The sequence below is a fragment of the Artemia sp. Qi Xiang Cuo genome, chromosome 1 (assembly GCF_049724085.1).
Source record: "Artemia sp. Qi Xiang Cuo chromosome 1, ASM4972408v1, whole genome shotgun sequence".
NCBI lineage: Eukaryota > Metazoa > Arthropoda > Branchiopoda > Anostraca > Artemiidae > Artemia > Artemia sp. Qi Xiang Cuo.
In genome coordinates, this window is record NC_142794.1 from 30712624 (window position 1) to 30733486 (window position 20863).

Sequence of the window (20863 nt, forward strand, 5' to 3'; positions counted from 1 at the left end):
TTTTAACTTAACTAATAACGGAGACAAATAAATAAAAATGGAACAATGATCGTAGTTTATATACGTGTGGAATGTTGATATAAAAAAGTTGTTGGTTGGCACCACTGCTTTATAGGTTTGTAAAATGTTAGCAACTTTTATTTTAAACCGGTTATTAAGGCTGTTTCTTGTTTACAAAGTATAATTAACCATTTTTTCGTCTCTCTTTGACAACAAAATTAAATAAAAAAAACGAGTTTTTTTTTAACTGAAAGTAAGGAGCGACATTATAACTTAAAACGAACAGAAATTATTCAGTATATGAATGGGGCTGCCCCTCCTCAACGCCTCGCTGTTTACGCTAAAGTTTGACTCTTTCTCCCAACTCCATTTTTTAAAACAATAAAATACTATAGCGTAAAGAACGAGGTGTTGAGGAGAGGACAGCCCCTTTCATATATGGAATAATTTCTGTTCTTTTTAAGTTTTAATGTCGCTCCTTACTTTCAGTTAAAAAAAACTTGTTTTTTTATTTAATTTCTGAACGTTTTTGAATTAATCCAGGTTTGATTTTGGCTAACCGTATATGAATAATTAAAACAAAATTTGCATATTAATTTTACTTTTTTTTTGGCTAAATGACTTTCACGAAATTTTGATCTGATGTAACTTACGTAACGAACTTCTATATTCGTATATTTTTGTCTGGACGTATATTAGGAGGTTCGCCCCCTAGTCAACACCTCTCTCTTTACGCTAAAGTTCAAATTTTGTTCCTATTCTTTGAGAAAGACCCCTTAATCACAAAGGCCGTTAATTAGAATAAATAGCTCTGATGAAAGTACAAAAAAAAATTAGCGTAAAAGAGGTAATGACTAGGGGGCGAACCCAGTCACATAATTTCAGTCACGTAATAATTTCTGTTCGTCTTAAGTTTTAATGTTGTTCCTTACTTTCTGTGGATTTTTTTTTTAATTTAATTTTTGATCGTTTTTATAAATAATGCTGGGAAATCCTTCTCCATAGTAATGTCCCTTCCCCCATGAAAACTTCCAACATGGAAAGATCCTCGCACATACCCCCCCACGCTACCAGAAAAATCCCCACTGAAAACTTCTGTATACTTCTAAATAACCAATACTAAATGTAAACATTGGGCAAACTTCATAACTTGTAGACCTTCCTCCAGAGACTGTGGGGCATTAGGTCATTCTCAAAGACATAGTTATTGTATTTTTGTACCATGCTGAACAAAATGGCCATCTCAAAATTTTGATCGGGTGACTTTGGTAAAAAAATGAGCGTGGGAGGGGACCTAGCTGCCCTCCATTTTTTTGGTCACTGAAAAAGCGCACTATAACTTTTAATTTCCGTTCGAATGAGCCCTCTCGCAATATTCTAGGACCACTGGGTCGATACGATCACCCCTGAAAAAAAAAACACGCATCCGTGATCTTTCTTCTGACAAAAATTCCACATTTTTGCAGATAAGAGCTTAAAACTTCTATAGCAGGGTTCTCTGATATGTTGAACCTGATGGTGTGATTTTCATTAGTTCTATGATGTTTAGGGGCTGTTTCCCTTTTTTTTGAAAATAAGGCAAATTTTCTCAGGCGCTTAACTTTTGATGGGTTTGATTTGATGAAACTTATATATTTGAAATCAGCATAAAAATATGATTCTTTTGATACATCTATTGGTATCAAAATTCCGTTTAGAGAGTTTCGTTACTATTGAGCCGGGTCGCTCCTTATTTATAGTTCGTTACCTCGAACTGTTTGAATAGTCGCACAAGCCCTGCTGAAAAATATCGACACCGAAAATACTGCTAGGTAAAATTGAGAAGAAGAGAATAAACAAAAATAACCTATTAGAAAAGTATTTGTGTTAGGGCGGGTGGGACTGAATCTCTTTCTGTTCATCAAGGAAAATGGCCAGTTTGCTTCTCGGATGAGAACAAAGCCGAAGTGCTTTACCTATACTGATACAAAATGTTTGTTCATATTTCGCTCTCAGCTTGCAAGTTATAGAGGAAAACTCAATTTTACTATGTCTGCAGACTTAAATCTTATTTTAACGAATGAAAAAATAAAATTGGGGAATTCTCTTTGCACTGGAGAGTGGGGCTTGGGAGAAGTTTTTATCAAAAGATCTACAAAATTATTCAAGTTTTTATTTTTTTTTTTAACATAAACAATCGTGAAAGCACCTTGAAATTTGTTCTGTGTTCATTATTTTGTTTTCCTTAGGTTTGTTTGCTTTTTCATAGTATTTTTGTTTTTTTCATTTACTATTAGATGTTTGTTTGTTATTTTCTTTCTTTTCATCAACTCCTCCAACACTAAATTTTAAATTTATGACGAATAATAAAGTTACTCATCTATACATGAATGAATAACACCTTTGGGTTGAACTCAGTATGGGTGTGGTCTAAGGGACAAGTTTTCCCTTAGTCTTAGAAATATGGCTGTAGTTTTTAAAAGATTTTTTCTTTAGAAACAGGGATGTTTTTTAGCCAGATTAAAAAAAGTGTCTTTCTCACTGAAGAAAAATTCAAGCCCCCCCCCCCCCCTTGAAGTCCTGGTTACGCCCATCCCCGGTTCCAATGAGCATTTGGTTTTACAATTGCTGTACGTATATTGTAAATATATTTTAGCTATATAAAATGGTTACATACCTGGGCTGTGCAAAATTGTTTAGTTAGGTTTCTTCAATTGTAGTAGAATTTGCTGGGGCCTCGTTTTCTTGTTCCCCCATTGACTGAAATTTTATGAATTACATATAAAAATAATTTTGGAGTCATATGCTGCAAGACTCAGGGTGTACATACCCCACGACTGCCCCGTTGCTGAGTTTAACCCAAAGAAGTTATGTATACATGTATAGACGTAAAACCGTATTACCCATCATAAATCTGAAGTAAATAATTAGTGGAGTAGAAGAAAAGAAAAAGACTAATATGTAACAGTAAATACAGAAGCAAAATATAAAATATCATTTACCGAGATGAATTTAGCTCTTCGCTTTATTTAGCATTTTACCGAACAAATAAGACGTCTCTTTCACTTTCCGAATATATATGTCATCTTCGTCAATCCGATTCACGGTTCATACTCTCAATAATACAGATCCTGTTGTTATTGTGCTCCTACCGTGTACCGTGTACTTAAATTTTGTGAATATGATTAAATTTTGTATTCTAGCTAAAAAGAACAAAATACCAAAAATTAGATTTCTTGAAAGGAATTTTCTCTCGTAGTGAACGAAAGCTTGCTGCTTGGCTGCGTCTTATTTACCGCCGTCCGAGGCTAATTGAAGAGAATTATCTTCCCTGGAGCTACGCTTCAAATACAGGTAATTATCATTAACCTGATTTCATCTAAGTTTTAAGCAAAAAATGCGAGACTGATATTGCCTCGAGAGCATCTCTAGTTATGACATAGACTAGGGAAATTGTATTTCGGAATTTTCCTGATCACGGAAATTGTTTTCATCTGGAACTTCATTGACAGTTTTATATAGAAGTTTAAATATTAAAGAGAACTATGCCTAGAAAAGTACCTTTGAAGATTTAGAGTCTCCGACTTGAGTAACTAAAATTGCATATCACTGGTAAGAAAACATTAACAATTGTAACACGAAATAAGTTTGGCACTGAGTTCCTCTCCCCCCACCCCAAAAAAATTGTTATGATCTCCTAATGGTTCAGGCTTTGCAACTGTCATAGCAACTAATAAGACCTTCCTCAAGAAATAATAATGGGAAAAAAAACTGATTTGAATGATTCCTTTGTTTATTAATCATTTTACAAAACAGCAAATCAATTAAACAAGCGAAGCCACTGCTAGAAGTGCAAATAACCTGTGCGTAGTGGCTCAGTTAATTAATTAATTCACATAATAAATAATATATAAATAAGTATACACAAAAAAAAAAACTAAATCCTCGCAAGGGATCCGATCTCACCCTGTATCTCGACCAAGGAGAAACTTTTTGACCTGTGATTTAAATGAAGATACTGATTCAGAGTCTCCTAATGCTGTCCGCGAGGCTGTCCCAGAGGGTCACACTCACGTGACGAAACACATGAGATGATCTCACCATATTTTTCTTCTCATATGCTAGCTTATCCGCAGTCCTAGTATGATAAAAATGATAATCAGAATTAGTAGAAAATATATCCACAAAACAAGCTGGCGAAACACCATGTAAATATTAGTATACCAGTGGTGGTACTTACGAATCATCCAGAACACACTCAAGAAGTGAAGTTAGGTTAGTCATAATGAAATATACCAAAATATGATGAATGGAAACTACAACAAAGAATTATGGAAAGCAGGCTGCCCAGAAACAATTATATTAAATACCTAACCACCTCTATATTATTATTATTTATTTCTTACCCATCAAAAAAAGGTACAAAAGACGGAGTATCACAAAAAAAGAGAAAAAAACAAGCAAAAACACATCGAACAAATTACAAAGACGAGAAACAAAAACTGAATTATACACTGCTCTGCAGGTACGTAAGAAATTTTACTTTTTAAACTCCCAAGTACTGAAGAAACCTAAGCAATATAAGCATCGTTGCATCAAGCCGAATAGGTAAAAAGTTAAACCAAATAATCATCAGTGAATTAAAAATATACAGTAGATAATCATATCAACTAGTCTAAATATGACAAAAGACGGTAAAACAATTAAACGACACTTTCGTCCGCTGGTCATGAATTCAGATCACTCTCAACAAATAGTTCATTTACTCCGATATGCACAAATATCAGAAACAAGGAAATTATTCAATCACGGATTTTTTTACTTCATTACTTAAGACAATATGCTTGAAGGAATGGATAATTAATGATAATCGATAATGCATCGATAATAGACTGTGGCTCAATGATACAGTTGTTAAAGGCACAAGGAGATGAGACTGATCCATGTCGAGCACCCTTTTTCACTGGGACTACAGGATTTCCTCCGTCTGGATTGTCTGAATATATATTAAATATTCAATTAAAATATACCTGCGTCATAGTTTATTTCACAAAAGAATAAGCTAATTATAACTGGATGCGAGAGAAAAATCGGATTACTCAGATCAAACAAAGCAAGCTTCTCAAGTGTGTTCTCGGTAAATACGTAAGTACCCCAGTGTTAATAGCAGGTGATCACTTAAGTAACCGGCATTCAAAATTTTAAAATGGGAATAACGAACAAGTGTATCACTAAAATTAGCACATTCCCCCAAAAGAAGAACTGCTTGATTCTCAATTGTCTGGATTCTTTTATAGTTACCATAAAAGCCGCTTGCCCAAAGGGCACGCTCATACAATATGAGGTTGGATAATCGTACCATAAATCATTCCGCAAAAAATTCATAAAAAAAATTCTGCAAAGAAGTTTAAAAAATCTCTACTCTTGCTTTATTTTTAAGGCTTAAAAAATTGCATAGCTGACACCTATCTAAGTTTTGGCAAAGATAATTAACTCAATGTTGGGTTCTCAGTCGCTTTTTTGATTGGCTGTAGTTTTAAAGACGCAAGTCTTATTTTAAGCCATATCGAATATTTTTTTCTAAATTGAGGAAACAGATTTTCAAATTTCTAAAATCTGATAATAGAACAAAATTATGAAACTCAAACCACTTTCGTTGTGCCTCATTTCACTAGTATATCTATTTCTCAAGATTTCAGTTTTATAACACAGTTATTGTAAAAAGTCATAAAAGTCATGGTGCCTTTTGAAGGGGGAAGGAATGGAGACAGGTACTTCAAAATACCTTCCCACGGAATCATTGAGGCTATGTATTCATTCCTGAGAGTTTTGTTCACCTTTCTCAACTGCTTATCGAGATATAAAAAAGTCCTTCATCCAGAATTTTGCTAAAATTTGCAGAGCCCAGCCGCAATGGAATAACACTCCTAATTCATGAATTAGATTTGGTTTAGTCTGGATGGGACTTGGTTTTGTCTATTTCTGAGCTTTCCATTTCGTTTCTCTCTATGTTGTTAGATTATTTTACCTATCTGTCCGATTTATTCCTTCTCACTTTTCTTAAATTGCATCATATCTTATTTTTCGGTCATTAAAGGTTTCAGGAAGTTTTAAAGTTTCTTTTGGAGATTTGATTGAAATAACCTTCTCAATCAAATTTCAATCCTTTTCAGGCATACATTTTTTCAGTTCTAAAATCTCAAATAGTAAAGGTAGTTATCTAATTTAAATTTGGCCTACCTACTTCTATAATAACTTTGTAATGTCAAAAGTAGTAATGTATTTTTCTCTTTGTCTCATCCATTGCTGTACACTCCTATAAAGTCTAATTCTGTAAATTTTAGGAATCCGACTAAAATTTGATCGAAATCCACTTGCGGAGTTGCCTTCACTTGCTTCCAAAAATAGTTTTTTTATGTCCTCTTTCATTTTCGTATCTCGTGATACTGACTAGGGAAGGAACTATGCTATTTAAAATCTATCATATACGTTAATTGGAGGTTGTCGCTCCTCATTAGGAATATCTAACGCTTAGTCCTAATGTATTGTTTCGGATGAAGGTTGTTTAAAGGCTAAACTGTATCCATTCCAGATTTGTCTGAAGGACGGAGGTAAATTCTCAGGGCAGTTGGAAGGTAAGAAATCCAAAAAAAGGAAGTAAATTCTAAGTAATCATTCTCCAGTACTTCAAGCGGATGGGGGCTCTTTAAACACGTCTGACTTTTGGACCCCCCCTCCCCTTCTGTAAAGATAAACCTATGAATGAGTCCCTCCTTTAAAATTTTTTGAATGGTTTAACGGCTCTTGGTGATTGATTGCTCCATTTTCAGGTTTTGATGATTGCCTGAAGTCCTTGGAAAGAGTAAAAGAATTTGAATTTCACTTGCCGGAAGACTTGGCCATTCGACCTTTTCGCCATATGAGGGATGCATTTTGATCGATATGAAGACCTTGGACCACGATTGTATTATTATTCTACCCTTTTATGTCCCCGAATATTGCAACTAATTAAAATGTATTGTGTATAGAATATAAAGTGCGTGTTAAAGAAGAATTATGATCTTCCTAAACAAATGGGGGCTCTCCTAAATATTAGCCCGAAGAATTCCTTAAGAATTTTTGTTTACAAAAAACGCGGGTCAAAATATATATTCGGTGCAGCATCGGACCTCTCGTTGCTACTCATTAGCCTCTAAAATGCTGACTGTTTGCACTAATGAGTATGTTTAAAGTAAATATTAGGGGAAATTTTCGAATGTTTTATATCTACATATAGGTTTTAAAATATGTTTTTTCCAAATTATCATTCAAATTTTTCTCAAGTGTTTCCCCCTAATATACTCCTAATAGGGTGGTTTGGAGATCCTCACATCATTTTCTTTTTATATTCCACTCCCCTGTAATTTAGGATGGCTGAAGTTGATTGGGTAAAATGAAAAACCAAACTAAAATGCACTGATTTTATTAGTTGCTTTGAACTTGTCAGCTGCTTGAACCTTTCAGAAGATTGTCTGACTGAGTCTAATTTTACCCTTTGGAGTCTGAGCATTAAGTCTATTGGCAAACGCTTGATATTGTACATTCACATGACTATTTTTTAGAAAGAAAGCCGCTAATAGGCTACAGATAATGTTTTCTGAAACACAAAATTTTCTTTTGCCATCTAATTCTAAATGTTTTTTTTGAAGCCCATTTAGCCAAGTCAAAATTATAACACTTAAAAGCATTCTGCTTAAGCTCTTGAGAAGGGGCCTCAAAGTTTCTGTAGAGTGGTTTTCTGGCCGGATGATTGGTGTATTATAACCAAAACCAGCAATGGGTAATTCCTTTTAGTTTCTCTGTTATTCAATCTGTGGACACTGGACCTATTAACAATAGAAATGTAACACGATTTCCATAAAGATATTAATCTGACACGTTAACTGTTGTCTTTTTTTTATTTATTGTTGGAAGTGGAAATTGGATAGTGTCATGAAAGTTTCGAAAGGACACTCATAAAGCAAATCATTATAGGACCCTGAATTTATTAATTCATTGATGTGACGTGATTCTAAATGTATCTCTTTTATATATTGAATGAATGATTGAATATTATTTCCTACTAAAAGACATACGTCACTAGTAGAATAATATATAAAAAAAGTTAAACAAATAAGAGAAAAATGCACAAAAAAAACGAATAGATACGTATATTGCAAAGCATCCCACAATTCATTTCCTGCTAAACTCCTGCTGAACTTTACTAATTTTTTTTTTTTTTGCACAACGATGTACGGACCGGGGGCGTTATAACGGCTACTAATCACTCTGTTATGTTTCCGGGGAGGTAGGCGCAAGAGAAATTTGCCAATGCTCTTTTTGAACCAAAACTGGTTGCTGGATGTATAACACACATGGTTTGTCTCATCAGTAATAAGCATTTCAAATATCAAAAAGATCGTGGTAAAGAACTGTAAGTATGTAGCAACCCGGCTCAAGAGTAACCGAAACTCTAAAAAACGGAATTCTGATACCAGTACATACATCAAAAGAATTAAATTTTTATGCTGGTCTTAAATATTTTAGTTTTATCAAGTTTAGTCTTACCCATCAATACATCAATATATCGGTGGATGTCTCAAGAATACAAAGAGCATGGTTTCGGTTACTACTTTTCACACTAGATAGCATCTGTTGAGCAAGAATTAGCCATCCGTCACTTGAAGGGCTCTGGGGCGAAAGGCTGTGCAGCATCCAGACCTATCGTTGTTGCTCACTAATCCCTAAAATGCTGACTCTTTGCACTATTTAGTATATTTAAAGTAAATATTAGGGGAACTTTTCGATTTTTTTCATATCTACATGTAGGTGTTAAAATATATTTTTTTTCCAAATTAATATTCAAATTTTCAGAAGATACATCAAAAGAATCGGATTTTCATGCTGATTTCAAATATAAAAGTTTCATCAAGTGTAGTCGTACTCATCAAAAATTCCGAGCCTGAAAAAAATTGCCTTATTTTCGAAAAAAGGGGAACTCCCCCTGAAAGTGATAGAATCTTAATGAAAATCAATCCATCATATTCAGCATATCAGAGAATCCTACTTTAAAGGTTTCAAGCTCCTACCTGCAAAAATGTGGAATTTTGCATTTTTTTTTTTTGCCAGAACAAAGATCACGGATTATTTGTTTTTGTTTTTTTCGTTTTTTTTTGTTTGTTTTTTTTCATGGGTGATCATTTCGACCGTGTGTTCATAGATTGCCACGAGAGGGCTTATTCTAACGGGAGTTAGAAGCTCTAGGGACCTTTTTAAGCGACCAAAAAATCGGAGGGCAACTAGGCCCCTCCCGCGCTAATTTTTTCTTAAATTCCCTCGATCAAAATTTTCAGATAGCCATTTGGTTCAGCATAGTCGATAACCTAATAAATATTTCTTTGAGAATGACTTAATCCTCCACAGTCCCCGGGGGAAGAGCTCCAAATTGTGAACTTTGCCCATTGTTTACATATAGTATTTGTTACTTGGAAGTATGCAGACGTTTTCAGGAGGGATTTCTTCTGGGGGGGGGAGGGTTAGGAGGAGGAGGTTACATGGGGGGATCTTTCCATGGAGGATGATTTCAGGGGGAAGGGAAATTTCTATGACGGGGGCTGCCGGATTTCCCAGCATTATTTAAAAAACGATCAGAAATTGAAACTTGTCACAAAGGTGAGTGGTCAGAAACACTAATTCTGTTGTTAACACAAGAAAAGTGGTAAGTTGCTATCGAATATGTTTAGAGGAAAAAGATTAGTTTAGATGTAGACCCCCCACTATGCACGCATGTAAGTGCCAGGTCAAATTCATGAAAGTGAGTGAGGACATGAACTAAGAATGATATCTGTCCTAAAATTTTAAGCATCATTAAGGTCACGGTTCATATCGCCTGTGAATACAACACTATGGCCTTGTTTAGGTGACTCTGCCGTAGAACTTGCAAGCTTACCACAGGCTATGCTGAACTTTCGCTCTGAGTTTGGATCATGGTAATTAGTTGGTATGTATGCAGATACAACAACGCCTAGCACGAAGAAATCGGAAGACGAAATCAGTCTAAGCTGAATTCTGTACGAACGGGCACAGCCACATCACCAGAAGGTCTTGCTCGTCCACTAGGTAGTGCTGGAACATCGCTGATTAAAACCCGAACACCAAGTTGAAGCAGGGCTAACTATCTTTGGACAGGAAATACTCCTGTAGAAATCTGATACTAAAGCATGCCAGGCCAACCGTGATCTAGCTTTATTAAATACGAAAATCTTGTCAACGGTTTTCCATATAATATTGTCAAAACAGGTTTTTCTGAATATTTCGGACTCTTTTTTAGGGGGGGGGGGATAACATCAAATTATAAACCGTTTTATTTTCAATGCTGCCAAAAATTAGTGTTTTTCTTATTCTCGTCGAAACCCATTATTTTTGAAAATTTCATTCGTTTTCGATAATGGCATCATATTAAAAACCTTTTTTTTACAGCTTTTGGTGAATTAATATTTTATTCTATAATTTTTGAAACATGTTTACTTTTAAAAAATTTGAAATTCTATTCCTTTTCCAAGATAATGTCTTTGTTTTTAATAACTGTCAACGAATTAAAGTTTCTTTTTATTGTTTTTTAAGCGCGTTTTCATTTGCTTTTTACGAAGAATCCTATTCTTTTTTAAAGTTGCGTCAGATTATATCTTTTTTGTAACTGGAGATCAATTAATGTTTGTCTTTCAAATGATTCTCGTAGAAAAATGCCAGAAAAAGACCAAACGATGTGCATCATCGTATGCTAGACGATGGGAAAAGTAAATGGCTTTACCTTTAGTTGTGTGATTATCTATCGTGGCTAAAAAAGTAGTAACGAAGATGCATTCCTGCCAGAAATTCTCTGCTAATGAGATTCATGTCCGAGTTATTAGTTTCTTTCATGTTCAAAAAATTAGATGGATGGGGCTTGGCAGGGATTTCTTTCTAGGTAGAAAGAAAGATGAACCTAAACGGCCATCCAAAAGTCACTCAAGTTGGTTCTTTTTCATAATTGATTACAAAAAAGATATCCAAAAAATTCTAAGGAAACCGAAGTGATAGTCAAATCTAAAACGAAGAGAAGCAGTATCATAATAACCCAAGCTTTGAACGGACATAAACTGCTACGAATTAAAAAACGGATCATGTAATAAAAAAAGAAACTAAGTGAATAATCAAGATAACCTTAAAACGAATAGAAATGCTCATTAGTAGGAGCATTACAGCTGCCTCTTCATACCTCTTAAAGAGTAGAATGCCATATGTGTTCCATTCTTCCTGTTACTTTTTAGCTCTGAAAATTCTTTCCCTATGCCATTTTTAACAAGTATTTGCCCCATAAGTTTTAATGGATCTTCGCACTTTTGTGCAAGGGTCTGAGAAGGTGCACTTTTGTGCAAGGGTCAGAACCTTGCACTTTTGTGCAAGGGTCTGAGAACATCTAATACTATCTTGTTCATGCTATTGTTCATTCATCAATTCAAGCTACTTGTCCCTTAACTTTCAAGCCGATCGGTAAAGAATACATGTTGAAAAGATGGGTGGTGGTGGGTGGGCGATATTTGAGGGACAGTGAGCGTGCTTTGTACCTACGGTCCCACCTATTGAAAATATTTGTATGAATCTACTTAAAAAAGATGTCGCATGCTTTCCTTTCTGCTCAAAAGTTGATGACAGTGGGGCCGGGCTGGTGTTGTTTTGCTTGTAAGTGTACCTTGTTCTTTCAACTATATATATATATATATTGAAATTCTTATATATTTTATATATATATATATATATATATATATATCCCTCTCTCTCTCTCTCTCACTCATTCACTCTCTCTCTCTCTCTCTCTCTCTCTCTCTCTCTCTCTCTCTCTCTCTCTCTCTCTCTCTCTCTCTCTCTCTCTCTCTCTCTCTTTCTCTCTCTCTCTCTCGATTCCTCATATTTTGGCAAGGTTGAGATTTTCAGGAGACATTGACACTCGCCCAACAAGACAACTAAATAGTCTCCGCAGCAAAATTTCGTTAATCAAATTCTGGCATTTTACAGTTGAATCAAGAAAATTGCATATTTTTGTAGTAAATCTTAAATGTTGCCCTCCCTGGTCGTTGACACGAAAATTTAAGAATATGTAAATGAGGCTGTGTTTACTTATGCTAATGACACCCTGGAACTAGAAATGAAGTAGACTTAAAGTCAAATGGAAACGATGCTTGTGTAATGGTTGGCCATTAAGGTAACCCATCTGGAACATATCCTTTTAAAAAGCCTCTACGTTTAAAAGCTGAAATATTAGGCAGAGAGAACAACTTAAACTGCTCAGGTTGTTGGCTATCAAATGCTCAAGGTGCTATTTGCTTACTAGAGAAGGTTTCATTATTTGGCATAACGATACTCAGGATTATTCCAAGCAATATTCAGTGTCAATTTTAGTTTCTTTTTCTTGTTTTTTCTTCATTGCCTTTATTTCAAATTGTCACTGAAAAAATTAGAGGGCACAAAACACTTCATGCTAGAAAACGAATTGTAGGTAAGGAGCGACTCGGTCCAATAGTAACCGAAACTCTAAAAAATAGAATTTTGATAATAGTAGACCAAACAGTTCGTAGTAACGAACTGTAAGTAAGGAGCGACCCGGCTCAAAAGTAACCGAAACTAAAAAATAGAATTTTGATAACCAAACATACATCAATAGATTGATTTGCTGATTTCAAATATATAAGTTTCATCAAGTTTAGTCCTACCTATCAAAAGTTACGATCTTGAGAAAAATTTGCCAGATTTTCGAAAAAGGGGGAAACACCCCTTAAAGTCATAGAATCTCAATGAAAATCGCACCATCAGCGTATCAGTGAATCCTACTGTAGAAATTTCAAACTCCTATCTGCAAAATGTGGAATCTTGTATTTTTTTTTGCCAGAAGAACAATCACAGATGCGTGTTTATTTGTTTTTCCCCAGGGGTCATCTTACGCTAAAGTTTTTTTTAGTACTTTTAAAAGAGCCATTTATTCTAATTAAACGGCCTTTGTGATTCAGAGGTCACTCTTAAGGAGTCGGAACAAAATTTAGTCTTTAGCGTAAAGAGCGAGGTATTGAAGGGGGGTGAACCCCTCATATACTTAATAATTTCTGTTCGTTTTAAGTTTTAATGTTGCTCCTTACTTTCAGTTGACAAAAACTTGTTATTTTTTGTATTTAATACATCAAAAGAATTGGCTTTCTTTGCTCATTCCAAACATTTACTTAGTCACAAATCTAAAGCTGTGATCCTTTGGAAAATTTCCGGATTTTCCAAAAAGGGGGGAACACCTCCGAAAAGCGCCAAGGAATTTTAATGAAACTCGCACCATCAGCTTTAGTGTATCACATAACCCTTCTGTAGAAGTTTCAAGCTCCTATCTGCAAAAGTGAGGAATTTTGTATTTTTTACAGAAGGAAACGGATGCGTGTTTATTCATTGTTATTTTTTCCCAGGAGGAGGGGGGGTCTTTTCGAACCAATAGTCATAGAAAGTCGAAAGAGGGATTATTTGAACGATAATTGACAGTTCTAATGCCCTTTTTAAGTGACCAAAAAGATTGAATTTTTGTCCAACTGACAGTCTAATCCCCTTTTTTAGTGACCAAAAAGATTGAATTTTTGTCCCAACACAAGGGTCGTTAGAATAAGACGCTTTTTTTAAGTACTAAAATACTTTAGTGTGAAGAGGAAGGTATTGAGGAGGGGACAGTTCCAATCGTATACGGAATGATTTCTGTTTGTTTTGATTGTTACTTTTGCTCCTTACTTTCTGTTGGAATTTTTATTATTATTTGATTAACATCAAAACTAATCTACATCTTATCTGTGTAACAACTTACATACATCCCGAGTTCCGGTGGGTACCCGATTTTCTGTTGTGCTCGACACCAAAGAAAGCTGGGAAATTTTGGAATAATACTTTTCTATGTGTATAGCAGCATTGCTGGTAACCATTGAGTGAGTCCATTCCACTTACAATCAGGCCTTCGTAAGTTTCTCAGAATTTTCATGAAAGGCAGCCTTGAAACTGAGAAGAAACTAAACTCAATTATGGGTACAACTATTGAATTTTATTCCCTTTATTACATATGTGTGGCTTTGTTTTCATGTTTAAGATTCCGATAAATGTCTTATAGCCTGTGCCGAACATTCTGCTTGTATTGTTATCATTATTTTCTTTTTAACAAACAAATGCCCACACAGTAACGCAAGGAGACAATTCCTCTTGGGGAAATACAAAATTCAAGAGATTTATCAATATTTTAGGGTTTTACGGCTACTACTACTACTACTACTACTACCACTGCTACAGTAGTATTATATTAATAGATACAATCGGACAGTACCTCCACCATAAAAGCGGCTCTAAATTTCAAGCGGACAGTACAACCTGGATCCATGTATACAGAAGAAACGGACAGTACTCCCACCATACAAGAGGTGCCCTACCCCACCATACAAGCGGTGTCCTTTCCCACCATACAAGCGGCCTATAATTCACAATACAACTACAGACATAACCATCCATATAACAACACACAACACCATCCATATATCAACACACCATCCCATACAACAACAGACATAGCCACCCATATAAAAATATACAGCATCATGTATTGTGTCAATCTAAGGAAGGGGACAGTACCTAGATTTTTATTGGGCGTTGCATAATGGTCTGTTGAAATTGTTTTTTTAGACGAAATTTTGAACTTCTTAGACAGGTGTGATTTTTCACTCTGCTCTTTTTTTAACTATCAATGTCTTTAATAAATATGTTTTTTTGGTATGTTCTGTTTTAATTTTTTTTTAGGCGGATATGAGTAGAGAGCTATCTTATACTCCGGTACCCACACCAAATATGGGCATAGAGTCCCTAGGGAGATGGTTTTTGTCAGTGAGAATGGAAAAACAGTATTTTTCTCACTTGAAAAAACAGGAATTTTCTCACATTGATGGTTGTTTTTATGATTTTTGTTATTGAGAATGAAAAACAAGAATTTTTTCACATTTGTCTCTTTTATGGTTTTTGTCAGTGAGAATGGAAAAACAGCATTTTTGTCACTTTCATGGATTATTGAGTCTAATATCACCGGTGCTCTCAGTCATTAATCAAATTGTTTCCGGGGAAGTTAATTAATGTCTGACAGATGACGTCAAGTTAATTAATGTCTTTGGAGTTCAACAAAAATTGTTTCCGAGGCAAAGTTTAGATCACACATGACAGATGATGTCATGATTGATTTATTGACAAGAAAGGGGAATTAATTTGTTGTTTCTAAGGGGAATTATTGATTCACGAAAGGGGACTTTATTTGCTGTTTCTAAAGAGAATTATTTCAGAGCGAATGTTTTGATCTTAGCAATGAAGAGATTGATTCACGAAAGGGTTTCTATGTAATTTCAAATGTGAAAGCACAGGGATGCCAAAAACAAAAGTAACTTGGTGAAATTACGTTTCGGGATTATTCGGGCAAAACCGTTTTAGCCATTTCAGGGAATTATTTCGACGAAACAGTTAGAGACATTTTAAAAGATGATTTTAGAAAAGGTTTTAGAAGAGAATTTGAGGGTAAAACTCTGTGGTCGTTATAATACACAAGTTGTATTTTAACAGTGTCGTGAGGTCCCCTACCCCGACCCCAAAGGGGTACGATACCCCCGCCCCCACCCCCAAAGGGTGCCAACCCCCCTACCCCAACCCCGAAGGAAGCCCCTGGTCCTCAAAGGTCCCCCAAGCTCCCAAAGGGCCCCCGGACCCCCAAAGGCCCTCCCCCGGTCCCCAAAGGTCCACCGGGCTCCCAAAGGACAACTCGGCGCTCAAGGGCCCCCCAGACCCCCAAAGGCCCTCCCCGGACCCCTAAAGGCCCTCCCCCTGTCCGCAAAGGTCCCCCAGGCTCCCAACGGGCTCCCCGCACCCCCAAAACTCCGGAGCCCCCATTATAATACTTTTTTAAGGCTTTATTATATCTTTTCAGAACAAATTATTATTTTAGGGAATTATTTCGGCGAAACAGTTAGAGACATTTTAAAATATGTTTTTGAAGAGATTTTAGAAGAGGATTTGAGGGTCAAACTCTGTGGTCGTTACAATACACAAGTTGCATTTGAACAGTGTCGTGAGGTCCTCTACCCCAACCCCAAAGGGTTCCGATCCCCCTACCCCAACACCGAAGGAAGCCCCTGGTCCGCAAAGGTCCCCCAAGCTCCCACATGACCACCCGGCCCTCAAGGCCCCCCCCCCAGACCCTCAAAGGCCCTCCCCGGGCCCCGTCTTTCGTTCATGTGTATTGTCTGAAACCTATGATTTGGGGTGGGTGGATTGCTATTTTTGACTTTTCTGAGCTGGATTTCATAGCCGTTCATAGGTGAGTGTTGTCTGAAACTTATGATTTGGGATGGGTGGTTTGCTATTTTTGACTTTTCTGAGCTAAAGTTTCTTAGTATTTCATAGGTGTGGGTTGTCTGAAACTTATTATTTGAGGTGTGTAATTTGTTATTTCCGACTTTTCATAACCAGATTTCTTAGTCATTGTTAGATGTGTGGTGTGTGAAGCCTATGATTTGGGATGTGTGGGTTGCTATTTTTTACTTTTCTGAGCTAGGTTTCTTAGCCATTCATAGGTGTGTGCGGTCATAAAATTATGATTTGGGATTTGTAGTTTGCTTTTTGGACTTTTCAGAGCTAGGATTCTTAGTCCCTCATAGGTGTTTGTTGTCTGAAACCTATAGTTTGGGATGAATAGTTGGCTATTTCAGGCTTTTATGAGCTAGGCTTCTTAGTATTTCGTAGGTGAATGTTGTCTGAAACTTACGATTTGGGATATGTAAATTACTATTTCGGGCTTTTCTGAGCTAGATATCTTAGTCTTTCGTTGATGTGTGTTGTCTGAAACCTATGATTTAGGATGGGTGGATTGATATTTTTGACTTCTCTGAGCTGGATTTCTTAGCCATTCATAGGCGAGTGTTGTCTGAAACTTATGATTTGGGATGGTTAATTTGCTATTTCCTGCTTTTCTGAGCTAGATTTCCTAGCCTTTCATAGGTGTGTGTTGTCTGAAAATTATGATTTGGGATAAGTAGTTTGCTAATAGGACTTTTCAGGGCTAGGATTCTTAGTCCATCATAGGTATTTGTTGTCTGAAACCTATAGTTTGGGATGAGTAGTTTGCTATTTCAGGCTTTTATGAGCTAGGTTTCTTAGCCTTTCGTAGGTGTGTGTTGTCTGAAACTTATGATTTGATGTGGGTGAATTGATATTTCCGACTTTTCATAACAAGAGTTCTTAGTCTTTCGTTGGTGTGTGTTGTCTGAAACCTATGATTTGGGATGTGTGGCTTGCTATTTTTGACTTTTCTGAGCTGGATTTCTTAGCCTTTCATAGGTGTGTGTTGACTGAAACCTATAGTTTAGGATGAGTGGTTTGCTATTTTTGCCTTTTCTGAGCTAGATTTATTAGCCTGTCCGAGGTGTGTATTGTCTCAAAACATATGATTTGAGGTGTGTAGTTTCCTAGTTGCTTCTTTCATAGCTAGGTTTCGTAGTCTCTCATATGTGTGTATTGACGGAAACCTATAGTTTAGGATGAGTGGTTTGCTATTTTTGACTTTTCTGAGATAGATTTCTTAGCCTTTCATAGGTGTGGGTTGTCTGAAATTTATGATTTGAGGTGTGTAATTCGCTATTTTTGACTTTTCAGAGCTAGGATTCTTAGTCTGTCATATGCATTTGTTGTCTGAAACTTCTAGTTTGGGATGAATAGTTTGCTATTTCAGGCTTTTTTGACCTAAGGTTTCATGGTATTTCGTAGGTGTGTGCTGTCTGAAACTTATAATTTTGGATATGCAAATTACTCTTTCGACATTTCTAAGCTAGATTTCTTAGTAATTCGCTTGTGTGTTTCGTTTAAAGCTTATGATTTTTTATTGGTAGATTGATATTTTTGACTTTTCTGAGCTGGATTTCTTAGCCTTTCAAAGATGTGTGTTGTCTGAAACCTATAATTTGGGATGGTTAATTTGCTATTTTTGACTTTTCAGAGCTAGGATTCTTAGTCCCTCATAGGTGTTTGTTGTCTGAAACCTATACTTTGGGATGATTAGTTTACTATTTCAGGCTTTTCTGACCTAAGGTTTCTTAGTCTGTCGTTGGTATGTGCTGTCTGAAACCTCTGATTTGAAGTACGTAATTTGCTATGTCCGACTTTTCATAACCAGATTTCTTAGTCATAGGTAGGTGTTTAGTGTCTGAAACTTATTATTTGGTATTTTTTACTTTTCTGAGCTGGATTTCTTAGCCTTTCATAGGTGTGTGCTGTCAGAAAATTATGATTTGGGATTTGTAGTTTGCTTTTTGAACTTTTCAGAGCTAGGAATCATAGTCCCTCATAGGTGTTTACTGTCTGAAACCTGTAGTTTGGGATGAATAGTTGGCTATTTCAGGCTTTTATGAGCTAGGCTTCTTAGTATTTCGTAGGTGAATGTTGTCTGAAACTTACGATTTGGGATATGTAAATTACTATTTCGGGCTTTTCTGAGCTAGATATCTTAGTCTTTCGTTGATGTGTGTTGTCTGAAACCTATGATTTGGGATGGGTGGATTGCTATTTTTGACTTTTCTGAGCTGGATTTCTTAGCCGTTCATAGGCGAGTGTTGTCTGAAACTTATGATTTGGGATGGTTAATTTGCTATTTCCGGCTTTTCTGAGCTAGATTTCTTAGCTTTTCATAGGTGTGTCGTGTCAGAAAATTATGATTTGGGATGTGTAGTTTGCTATTAGGACTATTCAGAGCTAGGATTCTTAGTCCATCATAGGTATTTGTTGTCTGAAACCTATAGTTTGGGGTGAGTAGTTTGCTATTTCAGACTTTTATGAGCTAGGTTTCTTAGCCTTTCGTAGGTGTGTGTTGACTGAAACTTATGTTTTGAGGTGCGTAATTTGCTATTTCCGACTTTACATAACGAGATTTCTTAGTCTTTCGTTGGTGTGTGTTGTCTGAAACCTTTGATTTGGGATGTGTGGCTTGCTATTTTTGACTTTTCTGATCTGGATTTCTTAGCCTTTCTTAAGTGTGTGTTGACTGAAGCCTATAGATTTGGATGGATAGTTTGCTATTTGTGACTTTTCTGACCTAGATTTCTTAGCCATTCGTAGGCGTGTGTTGTCGGAAGCTAATGATTTGAGGTGTTTAATTTGATATCTTGAATTTTCAGATCTAGGAATTCTAGTCTCTCATAGGCGTTTGTTGGCTTAAACTTATACTTTGGGATGAAGAGTTTGCTATTTCAGACTTGTCTCAGCTAAGGTTTCCTAGTATTTCGTAGGGGAATGTTGTCCGAAATTTATGATTTGGGATATGTAAAATACTGTTTCGGCTCTTCTAAGCTAGATTTCTTAGTATTTTGTTGGTATGTTTTGTCTGAAACCTATTATTTGGTATGTGTGGATTGCTATTTTTGACTTTTCTGAGCTGGATTTCTTAGTCTTTCATAGGTGTGTGTTGACTGAAACTTAGGGTTTGGGATGTCTAATCTGCTATTTTTGACTTTTCTGTGCTCGGTTTCTTAGCAACTTATAGGTGTGTGTTCCCTGAAAATTATGTTTTTGGATGAGTAGTTTACGATTTGGACTTTTCAGAGCTAGGATTCTTAGTCCCTCATAGGTATTTGTTGTCTGAAACCAATAGTTTGGGATGAGCAGTTTGCTATTTCAGGCTTTTCTGAGCTAAGGTTTCTTAGTATTTCGTAGGTATGTATTGTCTGAAACTTATGATTTGAGGTGTATAATTTCCTCTTTCCAACTTTTCATAGCCAGATTTCATAGTCTTTCGTAGGTGTGTGTTGTCTTAAACCTATGATTTGGGATGTGTGGCTTGCTATTTTTTGAATTTTCTGAGCTGGATTTCATAGCCTTTCATAGGTGTGTGTTGACTGAAACCTATGATTTGAGATGAGTGGTTTGCTATTTTTGACCTTTATGAGCTAGATTTCTTAGCCTTTCATAGGTGTGTGTTGTCAGAAAATTATTATTTGGGAGGTGTAGTTTGCTTTTGGACTTTTCAGAGCTAGGATTCTTAGTCCCTCATAGGTGTTTGTTGTCTGAAACTTCTAGTTTGGGATGAGTAGTTGGCTATTTCAGGCTTTTCTGAGCTAAGTTTTCTTAGTATTTCGTAGGTGAATGTTGTCTGAAACGTATGAATTGGGATATGTAAATTACTATTTCGGGCTTTTCTAAGCTATATTTCTTAGTCTTTCGTTGGTGTGTGTTGTCTGAAACCTATGATTTGGGATGTGTGGGTTTCTATTTTTTGACTTTTCTGAGCTGGATTTCTTAGCCTTTCATAGGTGTGTGTTGACTGAAACCTATTATTTGGGATGAGTGGTTTGCTATTTTTGACTTTTCTGAGCTAGATTTCTTACCCTTTCATAGGTGTGTGCTGTCAGAAAATTATGATTTGGGATGTGTGGTTTGCTTTTTGGACTTTTCAGAGCTAGGATTCTTAGTCCCTCATAGGTGTTTATTGTCTGATACCTACAGTTTGGGATGAGTAGTTGGCTATTTCAGGCTTTTCTGAGCTAAGGTTTCTTAGTATTTTGTAGGTGTGTGTTGTCTGAAACTTATGATTTGAGGTGTGTAATTTGCTATTTCCGACATGATCAATTCTATTTCTCCAGAATAATATAAAAAGATTCCACTTCAGTCCAGATTTTTATAAAAGAGATGAAAAAATTTAAAATACTTTTCCAATTTTTACAAAGAAGACAGAGAAGTTAAAGTTTTATTCTGAATTCTATCAAAGAAAAAAAGTCAATTCTAATTACTCCAGAGAAAATAT

The 20863-nt window shown here is 35.9% G+C and overlaps 1 protein-coding gene across 1 annotated transcript in view; it reads left to right on the top strand.

Annotated features, from left to right (window-relative positions):
- The window catches only part of LOC148956203 (RUN domain-containing protein 1), a 134517-nt gene extending 127509 nt beyond the window's left edge, over positions 1-7008 (top strand). The window contains exons 12-13 of the mRNA XM_089094487.1: positions 3239-3333; positions 6810-7008. Coding sequence (XP_088950613.1) covers positions 3239-3333; positions 6810-6916 — 202 coding nt within the window. The 3' untranslated portion in view covers positions 6917-7008. The remainder of the gene's footprint in view (positions 1-3238; positions 3334-6809) is intronic.
- Positions 7009-20863: the final 13855 nt, after the last annotated feature.